We start from the raw sequence: 16,059 nt of genomic DNA, 5'->3' as shown, positions 1-16,059 counted from the left end.
TTCTCATTTGACCCTTCCATGGAGCAGAAGCAAATTGCGTGAAATTACCTCCAAGGATTACATTTATTACCGGCCAATGAGAACCCCTCGCCTTGTTTTACAAACTCTTAATCCTATGTCATTCTGATGCCGCAAACAAGCCCGGTCCTGGGCCTCCTATTCTTTCAACTTTCCCCAGCTGGAGGGACCTCATTCTGCACTTAATATTCCCCATAAATATCACACGCTAAAGACCCCTGACTTCCAGCAAGTCCACATTAAACATGTGACATGTCACGCATGACAAACTCTGAGTATCTTTTCAAAGCAGCATTAAAAGCAAAGAAACCAATTTTCTTCTCCTTCCAAACCTCCCCAAGTGCTGAATGATGGGGATTGGAAAGAGCCACTGGAGCGTACTTAGGGGGATTTTATGAGATTTTCCAGAATGATTTAATCTTATTGTGAGCATTATTAATGAATGGGCAACCCAATTTGGCCCCAATATCTGGGAACGAGGTCACAATGCTGGGAGCGGCTGACCCCCCCCCCCCAACCTTAAGCAAACCTCTTCCACCGTGGAGGAGGACGTGCGGAGCCCAGGGGAGTTCAGGAGAGCCCCTGTGATGGGGACATAGCTGTCCCCTGCACACTGAGGGCACAATGCCCCACCACCTGCTTTCCCAGGGCCACCCCCACGGTGTCTTGGGATGAGGAGTGATTGGGAGCCTCTGTGGGAAGGATGAGGGGAAGGGGAAAGTGAAATTGCTCCATTTTCAGACAGGCTAGCCAGATCTGGATGAGGCCCTGGAAGGAAACGCAAGAAGGGAGCAGTTGGCCTAATAACGTCCCTGTGTTGTCACCAACAACTCAGGGTTGGACTGCGATCAGGGCGGGCACCTGTAGGTTTGTGGTGGGGCAGCCAGGAGGTCCATGAGCTAGAGAGAGGGACTACTGGAGAAGGTTTGGGATGACTCGGGACTTGAAACTGAGACTTTACGTCAAGTCACGGGTAGTGGCGCCGGTCAGTTTCCCACTGTCGTCTTCTAGTAGCACCCTCGCCCTCCGTAATGGGGGCAAACATTTATTATTATTGTTTTGGATTTGTAAAACCCAGAGGGACAAGGCACCCGCAGTTCTCTTTTTCGTGTCGTTTTGAGTGAGGAGATCTTGCTGGAACGGAAGCGGGGGCTGATGTTAGAGGGAAGGAAATCACACACGGGTTAGGTGAACTTGCGCTTGGAGGAAATAATGTGTATGTGAGCACGTGTGCGCGTGTATACACAACGGTGAGTGTGGCTGGATGAAGGGGATCTTCAACGGGGTCGGAGAGGGGATTCTGGAACCCCGAGTTCTGCGGAGCAACTGTGTTATTTCACAGCCAGTGGCAGGCTGGCTGGGGGGTGGAGCGGGGGTGGGGTGGGGGCTGCCAGCCTGACAAGGGGAAAAAGCATTTTTCAGAGGAAAAAGTTGTGTTGCCTCTGGACGTTATTAACTGTCCAGTTTGAAGCATACATTTTTTTCCCTTTAAAGAAAAGAGAGCGATTACCAGTTATACATTAAGAAATGTCATTCAGTCATTTTTATTCATTCTCCGGAAATCTTCGTAAAAGCCTGAATCATACTTCTACAAGCAGCAATTTTGTTAATCCAGGGGGTTATTACTCTGGGCCCTTATTAGGTTCTACACCACTGCCAAGCAATCCTATAACCCTCTCAAAAGAAGTTTACCTCCCTGTTATAAAACCAGTAGTGGTATTTATACTGTGCAATAATTAGTGTATTACTTGAATCCACTAACACGTTCATTTTATCTCTGCACAAAACCTCTAGTCTGCTTATAGAAAGCTTGTGCCTCCTTTGGTGCTGGTAAAGTGGTGAAAGACTGAATTGAAGGCTGGTTGCACTTTCTGCTTTTGCCTCGCCTTAATTCCCATCTCTTTTTGCTCTCATCCAATTAGCACAGTGTATTAAGCGGTTTATCATCTCATAGTCAGCTATTGAGAGAAACAAGGCGAGCACTTTGCAATAGAACCTGCACTCCTTTGACACCCTCAGGTACTTACATATTCCACTGTGCTATGAATAATAGAGGAAGAATGGAGCGCTAATTCCCTCATCAAAGAATGCCTTGTCTGCTGCTTTGCTCAACAACACCATTCTGATCAAAAGAAAAGCAATAAAGCTTAGCATAACAAAACGAAACCTACTTATTAGCTTAGTGGTTAAATTAATGCAGAGCCGCTGCTATTCAAAACCAAGGTTTGAAAACAGCCTCCAACAACCTGATAATGCTGCCTTCGGGATGAAGGAATTTTAATCTGAAATTTGAGGCTGGCTCAGATGAGTTAATCTATTAAACTGCTATAAGGAAGCTCCACAGCAAACCGTTCAATTAAGAAATATTTAGGTGAGGAGAGACAGAGAGAGAGAGAGAGAGAGAGAGAGAGAGAGAGAGAGAGAGAGATTGAGAAAAGGGAGGGAAAGGCAAGGTGGCTTGAAGTCTGGGATGGGAGCACTGAATTGAGGGGCTGGGGGGTTCTGACAAGAGGATCTGGGGCTTGGTGTGTTTTTCTTAAAACAAGATAGGGAAATCTGTTTTTAGAGTTTCCTTATCTTTGCACCTCCTACCAAACTAATTGTAGGACACGTTCGAAAAGGCGTGTTGAGGTGTCTGTGTGTGTTTTGTGTGCTGGAGAGAAGAGGGGGGGGATGGTGGTGAAGGGCAGTGGATTCATCCTCTTTCAACATCCTCTCCCAAACTCCAATCTGTGAACTCTGGTTAGCCCCCCATGTCTTGGGCAAGAGTCAGAAGATTAACTCTGTCCGTTTCCCGGATAAATTAAAATCTTGAACATGGTCTGTGTAGGATTTTCAACTTCTGACCTCCCCTATGCCCCTTTATATGAAAGAGAGTGGAGGGTTAGCAAGTGGTGTCCGAGATCAATGGGCACCTTGTTAGAGGCAGATCCCGCTTACATTCAACAGGAAAGGTGCCCTTTGCAGAGGCACGGGGCCGCAAGAGAGCCGGGTTCTCCTGGGGCCCCATTTCCCAACTGGCCCAGATAAAACTTAGCCCGGAGGTTTAGTTAGTCTGGCCCAGTGCTCAAAATTTTATGCTAAAAAATTCACTGCCAAGTTGAGAAATGGAGACGCTTTATGGAGTATCAGGATTCCTGGCTTCTCTTGAAAACCAGATTGTGTGGCCACCCCTGGGCCCCATCCCTCCCAGCAGCCCTCGGCAGCCTCTTCCCTCTTTGGACAGTCCCTGCCACTCTTCAGTGTGAACCTGGCTTGTTTCAGCCGTTCACTTTTAGCACTTGAACTTCGGATCCATGCCCGGGAGCCTGCGGAGACACACGGGTAGGCTCCCCCTGACAGAGAGGTGGGTGGCGTTTCTGCACCCCTCCCAACCAATGCCCCATCAACTGACAAAACTCAAGGAGTCGAAACCTTTCTCAGAGAAATGGGAGTATGCTATGTGCCAACGTTCTGACAGAGAGACCCATGGGAATTCTTCATGAAAGTGGCAGTTTCAATTTTGTATGAAATTCTGGACTCTGTATGTGCCTCCCAGAAAAGCCCCTTCAGTAACCTGGAGTGACAAATCTGAGTAAGACCACATCAACTGCTGCATGAGCTCTTTTTGGGGGGCTGGACCATGAAACGCCGGACTTTCTATCTACAGAAACAGTTCCTGCCCTCACAGTGCTTACTAGCTCGACGCAGAGACGAGAAACAGAGCAGTCACAAGTGATCTGAGTCTCCCGTTGTTTCTTGATGACTAAGTTAAGGATAATTCTCTGTATTTACCATAACCCCAGGTTCCAGAAACCAAATAAAACACGCCTTCTCTTTGGAAAGCAACGTGGGGGCGCGGGCTCCGGAAGCACACACTAGACAACTATCTCTAAAACCTTATGTGATAAAAACGTTGAAAACCACACAACCCCCTTAGTTCCCTGAAGCGACGTGGCTGCTCCACTTCTGACAGGTGGTGGAGCCTGACTACCAAGGCATTCATTAATTAACCCCCAGGGCCCCACACCCAAAGTGTCTCCACTTAGAACCTGAATACAAGAGACAAAGGAGAAAGTGGGGGAGAGAAAAGAAAAAAGCAGAGCAAGATGGAAGACAGTTCATTTGCATTGCTTTAACAAGCGGCCTTCACTAGGGTCCATGCTGGGTGACCTTGGTCTGATGGGGGGCCTTTCTCCCAGGAGCCATCGGTCTTAGTCTCTCCAAAAACAGACACCACTGGGCTCTTGGCTTAGCTCTCGGGCTGTCCAAGTCAGCAAAGCACACGAGAAACCATACTTCATCTTGTAAAGGACCCTAAGTCCACAGGAAGTCTCCGGAATGCTGCTCAGGGCACTGGGACATACGCCACTGGGGCCTCTAGGAGCTGATTTCCAGCCAGGCTGAGGGCTGGGAAGGGGATGGCCTCCAGTCACCCCTTACTCCGGGCTGCCACCTCTGGCCAGCTCTTCACACCCGATGGAGATTTAGTGGAACTGCTTTCCTTTCAGAAATCTTTATTTAAGCAGGAAAAAAAAACCACACACATGGCATATTTTTCTTTTAGAAAAACAGACAGGTAGACTTTTTAAAAAAATATAGCATAGTGTACAGGGGAAATATATCTTGTTAGTATAACCTTACATATAATGTAAGAATGGAAAGGCTGCTATACTGAAATAGATGTGGCTTCTGGCAAAGAGGGCACCATTCCGAAGAAATGAAAACACACACACGCACACAACCGCACCAGGGCCAATTAACCAAACCTCCTCCCAATTTCTTCTGAATACAACACAATGACCCTTGCCCCAAACTCTACACAGTTGAAAGGAAATGTTATAGGATATCAAATTATTTTCAATGTGCTTTCTGTCTGCAGAAACCTTTACCTGGATTTTCTACTTAAGGGGACAAAAAGGAATGCGAGTATAAAACACCTGCCCAGTATACGTGTGCGCGTGCAATGGGGAGCAATTCAATAAACAAGTAGGCCCTGTTTCATCTATTTAGGAGACGCGAGGCTTCTCTACCCCACCCCTCGGCTACCTATATAAAAGACCAGACTAAAAAGGACAGTCACTCTTGGAGCCAGCGACTGGGGCAATAGTGGGGTTCAGACTGGGTTTAACTGGCATGTGAAAAGGCAAAATAAAATGTTAGCACTCCTACCAGGCTTCATAACTCTTTCTGGGGGCACCTCTGCTGAAGGCCCTGGGGCAAAGCGTGGGGTCCCTTGCGTTCCAGCCACTCTCAATTAATTTCTTGTCCCTCACGGACCTCTCCCCTAGGAATCGAGTCCCAGATGCGCAGCTGGCTCTAGGCTGTGTTTCCGCAGTACATGATACGTTGTAATAGGAAGGCTCTTACGATGCTCTGATATTTGGTAGATGAAATACTGTTGCACTCGCCCCCACCTCAGTAATTCCCCTCCCAAGCCACACACGCACGCACACACGCACGCATGCAGTCCTAAAGGAAAAGCGATGCCAGAGGGAGCCGTCAGGACCCTGGTGGAGGGGTGGAGGCGGTGGGGTCACCCACCCTGCTGCCTGCATCGCAGGCTCCCTCAGGGCCTCACGGCACAATCTGCGAAGAGCTTGCTGAGGTTCACTTCGGAGTAGCCACTTCGGGACAAGAACTGCTCTGCCGTGTTCTTGAGTTTTTGGTAGTCCTGACGAACTTTGGGGGTAAAAAACTGCTTCTTCCATTTATCTAAAAAGAAATAAAAATAAAAGGATTACAAGTCTCAGAGGTAGCGTCTTTAGAGACCATTCAGTATCCCTCAAGCACCAGAGAAGAGGGCGCAGATCCTGTCTGCACTTCCATGTCTCAGATGTCCTCCTGGTGCCCCGTTGCTGGTCTACACCAGGGGCCAGTCCCACGCCAGGGGTGCGGGTGAGTTCCCTAGGTTCCTCTCTGGAAGCCTTGGTTCTTCTACCCTGCGCGCCGCTTCCCAGCACCTAGCTGACTCCGGGGGCGGGGGACAGGGCCACGCTCCACGGATGCGAACTGCAGGTGCGCATGCACGTGCAGCAGCCAAGGTGAACTCCACCTGCAGCCACCACTCTCGCAGCGCTGTCGAGCATATGCGTGCAACTGAATGCAAAGTATGGATGCGGCAGGAAACACTGTCTCAAAAGAAGCCAGGGCCTCCCAGAGTCAACTCCCAGGAGCAGCTGGGCCTAGTCGGCTTCTTTGAGGCCCTCCGGTCTGTGTCCCTCTGCTACTCAAGACTCCTGTGTTGGAAGAGGTGAGGGGTTAGGCTGTCTGGAGGGCACCTGTCCGGTGGCGAGGTTGCTTTTTCTTCTCCATCCACACCGTGTACCTGTGGACTCCAGGCATGCAGCAGCCGTTCCTCCGCTTCCTGCTTCTTCTACCCATTCATGCCTGGCCTGCCCACTCTGAGACGGGCACTGCCAGCCGCACAGAAGGTCCTTCCTTTCCTGCCCCACAGCCTGCTACTTGCACACTTGGTTCAAGGAGCAGTAGGGCCAAGACACTGAGGTGTGATCTTTTGAGGATAAGGGTGATTGATCCCCTAGGGGAGGCAGCCCTGCCCAGGATGCTTAAGGCGACACAGTTTTGGTTCACAGCTGCTCAGGAACCCTGTGACGTGTTTGGCGAAGTCCACGTTGTTTTTTTTTAACCCCCGTTTGCTGGCTGAAGAGACTGGGAGGTCCAGCCACTCACCCGAGGTCACAGAGCCGGAAATGTGCAACAGGGACATGCGAGCCCGGGTGGCCAGAACCCTGAGCCCCTACTCGAAGGTCAGGCACCCTAGTGCGCCCCCTCTCCCTACCGTCACCCCTTCCCGGTGCCCCCGGAACAGGCACAGGCACAGGTGAGCATGGCATCAAGCATCGAGGAAGAGAGTACTCGTCAACCACCGGGAGAAAAACCCCACCGAAACAACAGAGCAACGCTGCAATCTACCTAACACCCGCAAGATTAAAGCTGGGGCTCAAGATTTTTGTTCCTTAGCTCCATGTTCACATTCGTCCTCCACAACCTTTTCTAAATTACGTCAAGTGCCTTTTAAGAAACAACAGCAAAAAGTTTGGTGGAGAGGATTTAAATGCCCAAAGGGGGTGGAAAAAGAGAGGCAAGAGGAGAGAGAGGGGAGGCATTAGTAGCCGACTACCGATTACAGAAAGACACTTTGAAAGTTCTAATTATGGGAGTCTGGGAATACACAACAATGGCCCGGAGCGGCGGCCGCCTCCCTGCAGGCCAGAGCAGCAGGCCGGCACCCGGCGCATGTGAATGACACGAACGCAGGTGCTGACTGGGGAGCACATTTAAAGAGCTGCCGGAATAAGGAGCAGGGGAGGAAGGGAGAGGGCATCGCTCCTGATGTGTTTACCTCCTCTGCTGATGGGATATTGACTTTTCCCACCAGGTTGGTTAGAAAGGGGACTATTTACGCTGCCACACAGCAGAGTTAGAATGACAACCAGCGTCACTCGGTGCTCTTCTTCGTAAAAGACAAGTGTGACCGCCAGCATATCCCATAGCCGGTCAATACGGCCAAGGCACCATTGAACGCCAGTTAGACATGCAGATAAAAGCTCCCGCTTGCTTCCCCAAAGAGAATTTAATCAATAACATATGGAAGGTCTTCTAGGAAACAGAACTGCACGAGCTGGCACAGGCGCGTCAGACGGGGGTGCGGAGGGGGGAAAAGGACTCGTCCCTTCTTTGTGGTTTTTCTCAGCCCCCTTCAGGCACCTAGGCCCCCCGCATTAGGCTTCACATGAAACCACTATCCTGTTTCCTGTACTGCTACACCCACCACTGTAGAACTCAAGGGAAAATACCGGTGTTAAATGGTGGAAACAAGTTAATGTGGCCAGCAAAATTGGATTCCTTCTCCGTGCTCTGGTTTTGGGAGTCAGCAAAGAGGCCATGGGCAGAGTCACTGCACATCAGGCATGCGGTGACGACAACTATTAAAGGATTCCAAGAGGCCATCAGGCAAGAGGCAGAGAAGATCATCTCATCCCAGTCCACAGAGATGCCAGGGGCCGTGGCTGTTGCTGTCTCAACAACCAGCACAAAAAAATCCAACCTTCGTTGACTAAAGAAGGAAATGCTCTCCCTAGACACAAGGGCATCAGCAAAATCTACTCCAGAGGGCTGTGCTGTCACCGGAAATCACTCATCCGAATGCACCCGCAAAGCGAATCCCCTTTTCCTGGGAATAACGCTTACTGTAGGTCCTTTCTACATGCTGATTCCTTAGGGTTATATGCTGATTACCAAAAACCTCCTGTCCCCCACTCCTAAGAAAACAATGAAAAACAAGTTAGCCCAGATATTATTCACACAATATTTTATCAGACACTGACATGAATTGCTAATTTAAAAGTTGGTTTCTACTGATTAGAATCTAAAACCTCAAAACCAGGCAAGTTACAGTATTTTCTATCTGGGATGACCTAGATCATCACCTGACAGTCGAACCTGTCTTTAGACATTTTATTTGCAAGTTAACTGATCCAATCACATGTTAGAACTGTCTGAAAAAATGGGAGTATTCTCCCATCTAAGGAAACCGTGTCTACTTCGGATATTTTGTTTCCCTGTCAGTAAACCAAACATCTCTTTTCGGCTGTACTTTTTGTAAAACCCCTTCTGCACTTAAGGAAACACACTCAACCAGAAACCACAAGGCACAGACATTTTAACATCGCCTCCTGGTTATTTTATTTTAATTAAAGCAGGCTTAGGCACACAGGCAGCAGCCGTCTCTGTTCTGAATGTCTGTTTCATTTATTTCCGTGCAAAGGTATCAAACAACAGTCAGTTATAATTGATTCTGTCAGGTGTTATACAGTCAGTCATAATTGTCTCTGTGTAGAGGTGTGTCAATTTACTATATCTGAATTAAATATTCTGTCAATTATGAAATCAGGTAATAATTTCAGTCAGTTTTTTAATTGCATGGCTTCCCACTATACAGTTCTCAGCTTTCCCAACCGGTTCTAATCCATAGCCTCCCTCCCTCCCTCAGTGCACCGTGAGCTTTGCCTCCGGGGTGGAAGGCCGCCCCGGAAGCTTTAGGAAGTCTGAAAGAAAACCACTTCATGATTTAAAACCACCCAACCTATAGAGAACTGTTGGAGCCTCTGGCCTGGCCAGCTCTCTCCTGAATATCAATCGATATCCGAGTCTGGGCAACGCACGGTATCTGAAAGATCTCAGGAGATAGCCATGTTTCAAAGACAGACACATTCAGGGCCCCAAACCAAATAACAAGTATAGAAACACTTCTCAAAACGAGAAATAAAAAATACCATCTTCCATTCAGTTCTTTAGAAACAACTTTACAGGGCACAATGCCAGGCACACTCCGTGTATGAGGCATTTACCGACTAACCAACGCCTAGAGGTCCATTCTTGCCTGTTAAATCACATGTTAGACGCGAACACATTTCTCAGGGCTGAAGAGTCTGTTAGTCCCCTATCCAGCTCCATTCCTACTTGTAAGTAATTATCTCCAGTTTTCCTTTTCTCTTCTTTTTTGTTGATACCAAAATACAGCCTTTAAACAGAATAAAATATCCATGGTTTAGCTCAAGTACTCTACTAGGCTGATCTGACAAGTATTTAGAAGTGTGATTATAATTCTCTCCACCACTGGTCTGGTTCGTGTTCAATAAACACAGACTTGCTACAGCCTGGTGGTGGTGAACAGTGACCCTTCACACTCCAAAAGGACGGAGGTGCTGCAGGGCCCCCCACCAGGAAGGGCTGGTCAGTGCAAGTGTGGGAAAGAGCAGAGGGTGATGGGAGAAGGGAGGAGCCAAGGCAAGCCAATGTAAAGAATGCCACTTCTACAGCGAAAAATAGAAGGGGAGAGTCGTACCCCTTACCATATTTCTGTGGAGAAAGAGTCACCTTGAAAGAGATCAAAAATTTCCTTTCAACTGGATGAAGTGATTCTATCAGGGCTGGGTTTGGGGTGTTTGTATTTGTCATGTCGGAAGAAAATTGCCCATGCAGCCCCCTTGCTGAGGTTATAAAAAGTACTGTCAACCACACTGGACAGAATTTTTTTGGGGGGGTGCAGAGAAGGAAAAAAAACACATTGTGCAGGGTCATTAAGCACTGTTGTATAAATAAAGTTAGAAGATCAAACGAAAGAGGGGACTCGGGTTAAATGCTGGAAGACAAGCTTAAATAAAGTTCTAAGAAAAAAGCAAGGCATGCTGTAATTCCAAGAACCTATTACTTCAGACAATTTACTTCAAAAAATAAAATCAGAATGGTAAATGATTACCCAAAAGCAATCATGTCATCATCACTGAGAGATGGAATAAAATAATTTTTTGTGAAGTGGCTGAATGAGAGCAACTTAAAAGCCACGGAGCCTGTCAGAAGCACATTATTTCTTTTTACACCCCGTTTCCCAATTCATCTCAGTGCTGCTGACTAACCTCGGCTCCCAGCAGGTGGAGCATTTAAAATAAATAGCATTTCCTACAAAACGCGCTCCAACTGCCCCATGACAGACGCTTCCAATTCCCGGCCAGCCACTGGATCAGCTTCAGCGGTATCTAACAAGGTGTAAATACAATAACAAGCATGTAATTAAGTGAGCATGATGAAGTTAATGGAGATAATTCATTCCATTTTGGGCTTATGAATATTCTATTAGATGTTATCAGGCAGCTGGAATAGCTGTTAATTTAATCATCATTCAGACCAGCAAAATGTTCTTTGTGCGAGCATAATTGCAGAGAATGAATAATTGATTTGACAATTGTACCAGTGGATTTCAAACAGTTCTGTGCGCTCTCAGAGCAGGAAGGGAGGAGAGCTGGAATACTCAAAGCACTGAAGAGGTGGCAGAGAAGCCAGCCTGTAAATTGAACATTATCAGGACACAGATAAAGGACAATTTTTATTTTATCAATGCAACACAATTACATTACAGTGCGCTAGTAATCACTCTGCCCACACTTTAAAAAGGGAAATAAATTACTCTTCATGGGAAAGGACAAAAAGAAATATCAGAACCATTTAGAATCCATTGATATTGGATATTTAATTTTTTTGCATTATATTTTATTATAGGAAATATCAAACTGTGTTTGAAATTGCTGGCACATTTAACTCTGTTACCTGCAATCAGGTACACAGATTGTATTTTACACGTATCTCTGCATTACAGCATGCTCTATGAATTACAATGACTTTATTGCAATTTTTCAAAATTACCCTAATGTTTAAAAAGAGCCATCATTGTGGTATACAAGCGTATTGTACACTTTAACTATCAGAACTCTGTTCTGGATACACTGAACAACCGGCAAAAAAAATTCTATTCTCCAAATGGCTCTACATTTGGGCGGAAAAAGTAGCAACAAAATGTTGACCTCAAACAACAAGCAGGTTTCCAACATGAAAGGAAGTTTGATCAAAGACACGCTCTATCAAAGACCAGGGTTAACTGACCCAGCAGACAACATGTTAGTTGACCCCCAAGTCCCCGGGCAGGGCTACTACTACAGGCCTGTAACTTATTTTTAATTTTCAAAAAAATTTTTAATTTTTCAAGTTTTTATTTAAATTCCAGGTAGTTAACATACAGCGTAGTATTCGTTTCGGGTGTACGATACAGTGATTTAACATTTGCATGCATCATCCATCCGGTCACCATCGCGACAAGTTACAAGCTTGCAATTTCATCAAAGCCAATGGGAGAGATGGCAAGAACAGTGGAGTTTTTTTAATTTTTTTTTTTTTAATGTTTATTTCGGAGACAGAGAGAGAGCATGAGTGGGGGAGGGGCAGACAGAGAGAGGGAGACACAGAATCAGAAGCAGGCTCCAGACTCTGAGCTGTCAGCACAGAGCCCGACGTGGGGCTCGAATTCACAAATCGTGAGATCATGACCTGAGCCGAAGTCGGTCGCTCAACCGACTGAGCCACCCAGGTGCCCCCAAGAACAGTGGAATTTGATGTGAGCACTATTTTCCAATACACATGAAATCATGAGCAAATGGGAATATTCTAAGCTGCTTCATGTCTAATTAATGCTCTGTGACAGACCAGAACAAAGATGAGTCGCCCCAAGTCAGTGTCGCTCAAGGAGGGTGGGAAGTAGAATCACTTGGGAAGTTTGCCTGTTTTTTCAACATATCCATCCAGTGCCATCACCCGACCCCATTTCTCATAGGTTCTTGTGGAGAAAAGGGAGGTGAAAAATGTGTTTGTTTGTTGGCTTTTTAAAGATTCCCAGATCCTGCTAAGTTTACACCTCCTCCACTGAGGACGAGAACTACAGATTCCCAGGTATATCCAATTGCAATGGACTCAACAGCCTTATAGCACTGAAATAACATTCTCCACCACCCACCCCCACTTTTCTTGAAGACCTCAGTCTTACAAAGGTGCATGTCACCAAAAATATCTAAGAAGGGTACAATGTGTCTTTATGGTTCACATACAATTTCTTTCTTTCTCTTTTTTTTTTTTTGAGAGAGAGAGAGAGAGAGAGAGAGAGAGAGCGCGCGCATGAGGTAGAGAGAGGGGCAGACAGAGAGCCCAATGTGGGGCTTGATCCCACAATCCTGGGATCATGACCGGAGCCAAAATCAAGAGTTGGATGCTCAACTGACCGAGCCAACTGGGCACCCCTCGCATATCATTTCTAATCTTGATGTTCTCACCAGCCTCCTGTTCTCACAGCCCAAGCTATTGTAGCAGGGACAGTTCTGATCCACGTAAACAGGTGGAAAGATGGATGGGCCACAGTGGGACATGAAAGTAACAGCCATGCTATGATGAGCGTCTAGGCCACTGCCACTTTCTGGACAGAGGACAGAAAACAGGCCACGCCCTCCTAGATCCTGACGTTAAAGCAAGCTGCCTCTAACACTCTTTCCCTTCTGCACAATGGGGATGGATGCAGCTACCTACGACTACTCTAAGAGTTCTTGGCATTTCCTGGGTTCCATCTTTGTTCATGGGTAGTGTCCATTCCCTCTCAACTTGTAGGCATCTACAGATGTCCTACCCAAGACGGTTAGTTACATCCTTTGAGGAGGGAAAAACGTGAGCATTTTTGATTAATCCAAACCAAACAGGTATTCTGGCAACATATTTGTATAATATGTGACTATACATTCCTCTCAGGTTGTTGGACTGAGGCCTCGATTCTTCACCATGCAGACTGCCTCCAGGGCAGTTCATAACATGGCAGCTGGTTTCCAGCAGAGTGAGTGAGCAAGAAAGCAAGCGAATGCACTCAAAACAGAAGTCGCAATCCTTTGTAACCTAATCTCGGAAGTAGCATCCTACCCCTTTTGTCACTCAATCCAGCCCACACTCAAGGGAAGAGGAATACTGCACAAGAGTCAGTGCCAACAGGCAGGGAGCACTGGGTGCCATCTTAGAAACTGCCTAGCAGAGGGCCACTGCCCTGGATAAATGGCAGGAATACAGGAAAACAGGAATAAATTGGTTAATTGTCAACTGATTGGGATATATATTACAAAAAGCTCACAGATTCAGTGTGGAAGGTCTAAGAGATGGGAGAAATCTAAGACCTTAAGAAATCTGAGAGAAAGCAGAGAGAGTCAAAGGCAGACTTAAATGACTGCTTACCATCAAACTCATTACACCCAAGGAAAATACACGAAGGCAAATTCTGTACCAGATACATTTTTCAGCTGCTCCGGATTTAATGTTTATGTAAAATGGATGTGGTTTTGTATTTCTGACTCATCAGATACAGTATAAATATTAAAGAAGTCCAGCCACCTACAAACCAACTATGAAGTCTGAAATAAACCAGTGTTTTAAGGGTATCAGGATTAATAACCTTTACTTTCTTAACTTCTATGAACTGATACCCTGTACTCCTTCTGGGATGAGTTCTTCCATTAAGCTAATGTGACTTTGTCTCTTGGAAACTCGAAGACTGTGGGGCATTCCTAATTCCAGAATATATCAGTGACACTCTTTAAGTAGGATTCTCTAGCAGTTCAAAAGAACTGACCATATACCTTGAAACCTTACCTGGTTAATCACCAAGATAGCCACTGTCCCTCTTTGTCAACTCTTCCAAAGACTCCAGGACTGTCCAGGGGAGGTAAGGGGTGACAGCTCTCCACCCTACTTAGCTACTTTATATATATATATATATATATATATATATGTATATATATATATATATACATATACACATATATATACGTATATATACATATATATACATATATATATACATATATATACATATATATATATATTTTAACATTTACTTATTTTGAAAGAGAGAGAGAGAGAGAGAGAGAGAGAGAGAGAGAGAGAGAGAATGAATGAATCCCAAGCAGGCTCCGTGCAGTCAGAGCAGAGCCCGACATGGGGCTCAATTTCACAAACCCTGAGATTATGACCTGAGCTGAAACCAAGAGTCAGATGCTTAACTGACTGAGCCCCCCCAGGCACCCCCTACTTAGCTATTTTAATACCGGAATCTTTTCTCTACCACAAGTAGCATCAAGGCTCTGTAGAAACCAACTGTCCTAAGGAAGGAACACTTTCTTAAAGAAAAGGCTGGAGGCTCGTGAGACTAGGTGGCCTAAATGAAGCCATCGATAAATATAAGCTGAATGGAATGAAATTCTCTCTGCAGAATCTGTAAAACTTTCGGAGGCCTGGACCAAAACCTACTGAAGGTGACTTTCTCTTGAAACAGATTGTCCCTTTAGCCTTTCTCCTTACGATGACAGGCAAACAGTGACCTCACAGGCTGATTCTGAGATGGTGGGCTATTTACTCAGAACAATAAGCAAATATGTGGTATTTTATGTTTTATACCTTTCATTATTATAGGTCAAAGGTTAGCAAACTAGGACCTTAGGCCAAACCCCCGATGCCCCTTGTTTGAGTCAATAAAGTTTTACTGGAACACAGCCATGCCCATTTGTTACTGCATCGTCTCTAGCTACAATGGGGAAGGTACACAGTGGCAGTGGAGCCCATCTTGGGCTCAAAGCTGAAAATATTCGTGATCTGACCCCTGACAGAAAAACATTAGCCAATTCCTATTATACAGAGGGTTACAAAGGTACACATCCTATTGTTTCATCCTAACAATAACCCTGTAAGTTAAACAGAAGAGACACTATACCCACGAGGAAAACAGACCAGGAGGCGTTTTGCAAGGTCACACATCTACTTCATGTTCTTTTCTCTAAATGCTCTTGGTGGAGGGACACGAAGAGAAACTCTTATTCTACTACTCCCCAGCCTGTATGAGTTATTTTTTGATTTTAAAGGCACAAATTCAAACATTAAAAAAAAAAAAGAAAAGGGGGGTGCGCTTGAGTGGCTCGGTTGAGCGTCCGACTTCGGCTCAGGCCATGTTCTCACGGTTGGTGAGTTCGAGCCCTGCGTCGGGCTGTGTGCAGACAGCTCAGAGCCTGGAGCCTTTTTCGGATTCTGTGTCTCCCTCTCTCTCTGCCCCTCCCCCACTCGTGCTCTGTCTCTGTCTCTCTCAAAAATAAAAAACATTTAAAAAAGTAATAAAGGCACAAGTTCTCCTCACAGTACTCTTATGTAAGATTTTCCACAGTTGGCCCGGGCAACTCAATATCCTTGGAACTTTAACAAATGCTGATGCAGGATGCTACAGTGAACATCCTCGTTTTTCCCCCTGTGTAAAATGTTGATGCTAGGACATGTAAGGCAAAATGTTCTACTTTATAGATGTTTAAATTTGCTCTAATTAAAATCAGAATCCTTCTTTCAGTATGTTCTTTGGCTTTTCTCGGATGAAGGTCAAATTGTATTGGAGAAGAGATGGAATGAGCACATCAGAGAACATCTTATTGTACATTCCAGGTTCCTCTCAAACGCATAATCCTTATGGTATAACTTAATATTCTTTTATCTGCTACCTAAAACAAAAAAGGCTTCTGGGGCATCTGGCTGGCTCAGTTGGAAGAGTGTGTGACTCTTGATCTAGCAGTTGTGAATTCGAACTCCACATTTGGTGGAGATTACTTAGAAAATAAAATCTCTTAAAAAAAAAAAAGGTTTCTA

At 45.8% G+C, this 16,059-nt stretch overlaps 1 protein-coding gene across 1 annotated transcript in view; it reads right to left on the bottom strand.

The window, feature by feature from the left end:
• Positions 1 to 4,517: 4,517 nt before the first annotated feature.
• Positions 4,518 to 16,059, bottom strand: part of POLA1 (DNA polymerase alpha 1, catalytic subunit) — a 299,688-nt gene continuing 288,146 nt past the window's right edge. The window contains exon 37 of the mRNA XM_047844422.1: positions 4,518 to 5,712. Coding sequence (XP_047700378.1) covers positions 5,567 to 5,712 — 146 coding nt within the window. The 3' untranslated portion in view covers positions 4,518 to 5,566. The remainder of the gene's footprint in view (positions 5,713 to 16,059) is intronic.

This window comes from Prionailurus viverrinus, chromosome X, assembly GCF_022837055.1.
Source record: "Prionailurus viverrinus isolate Anna chromosome X, UM_Priviv_1.0, whole genome shotgun sequence".
NCBI classification, from domain to species: domain Eukaryota; kingdom Metazoa; phylum Chordata; class Mammalia; order Carnivora; family Felidae; genus Prionailurus; species Prionailurus viverrinus.
Note: the sequence above shows the minus strand (reverse complement) of the source record. Positions and strands in the feature narration are given on the sequence as shown.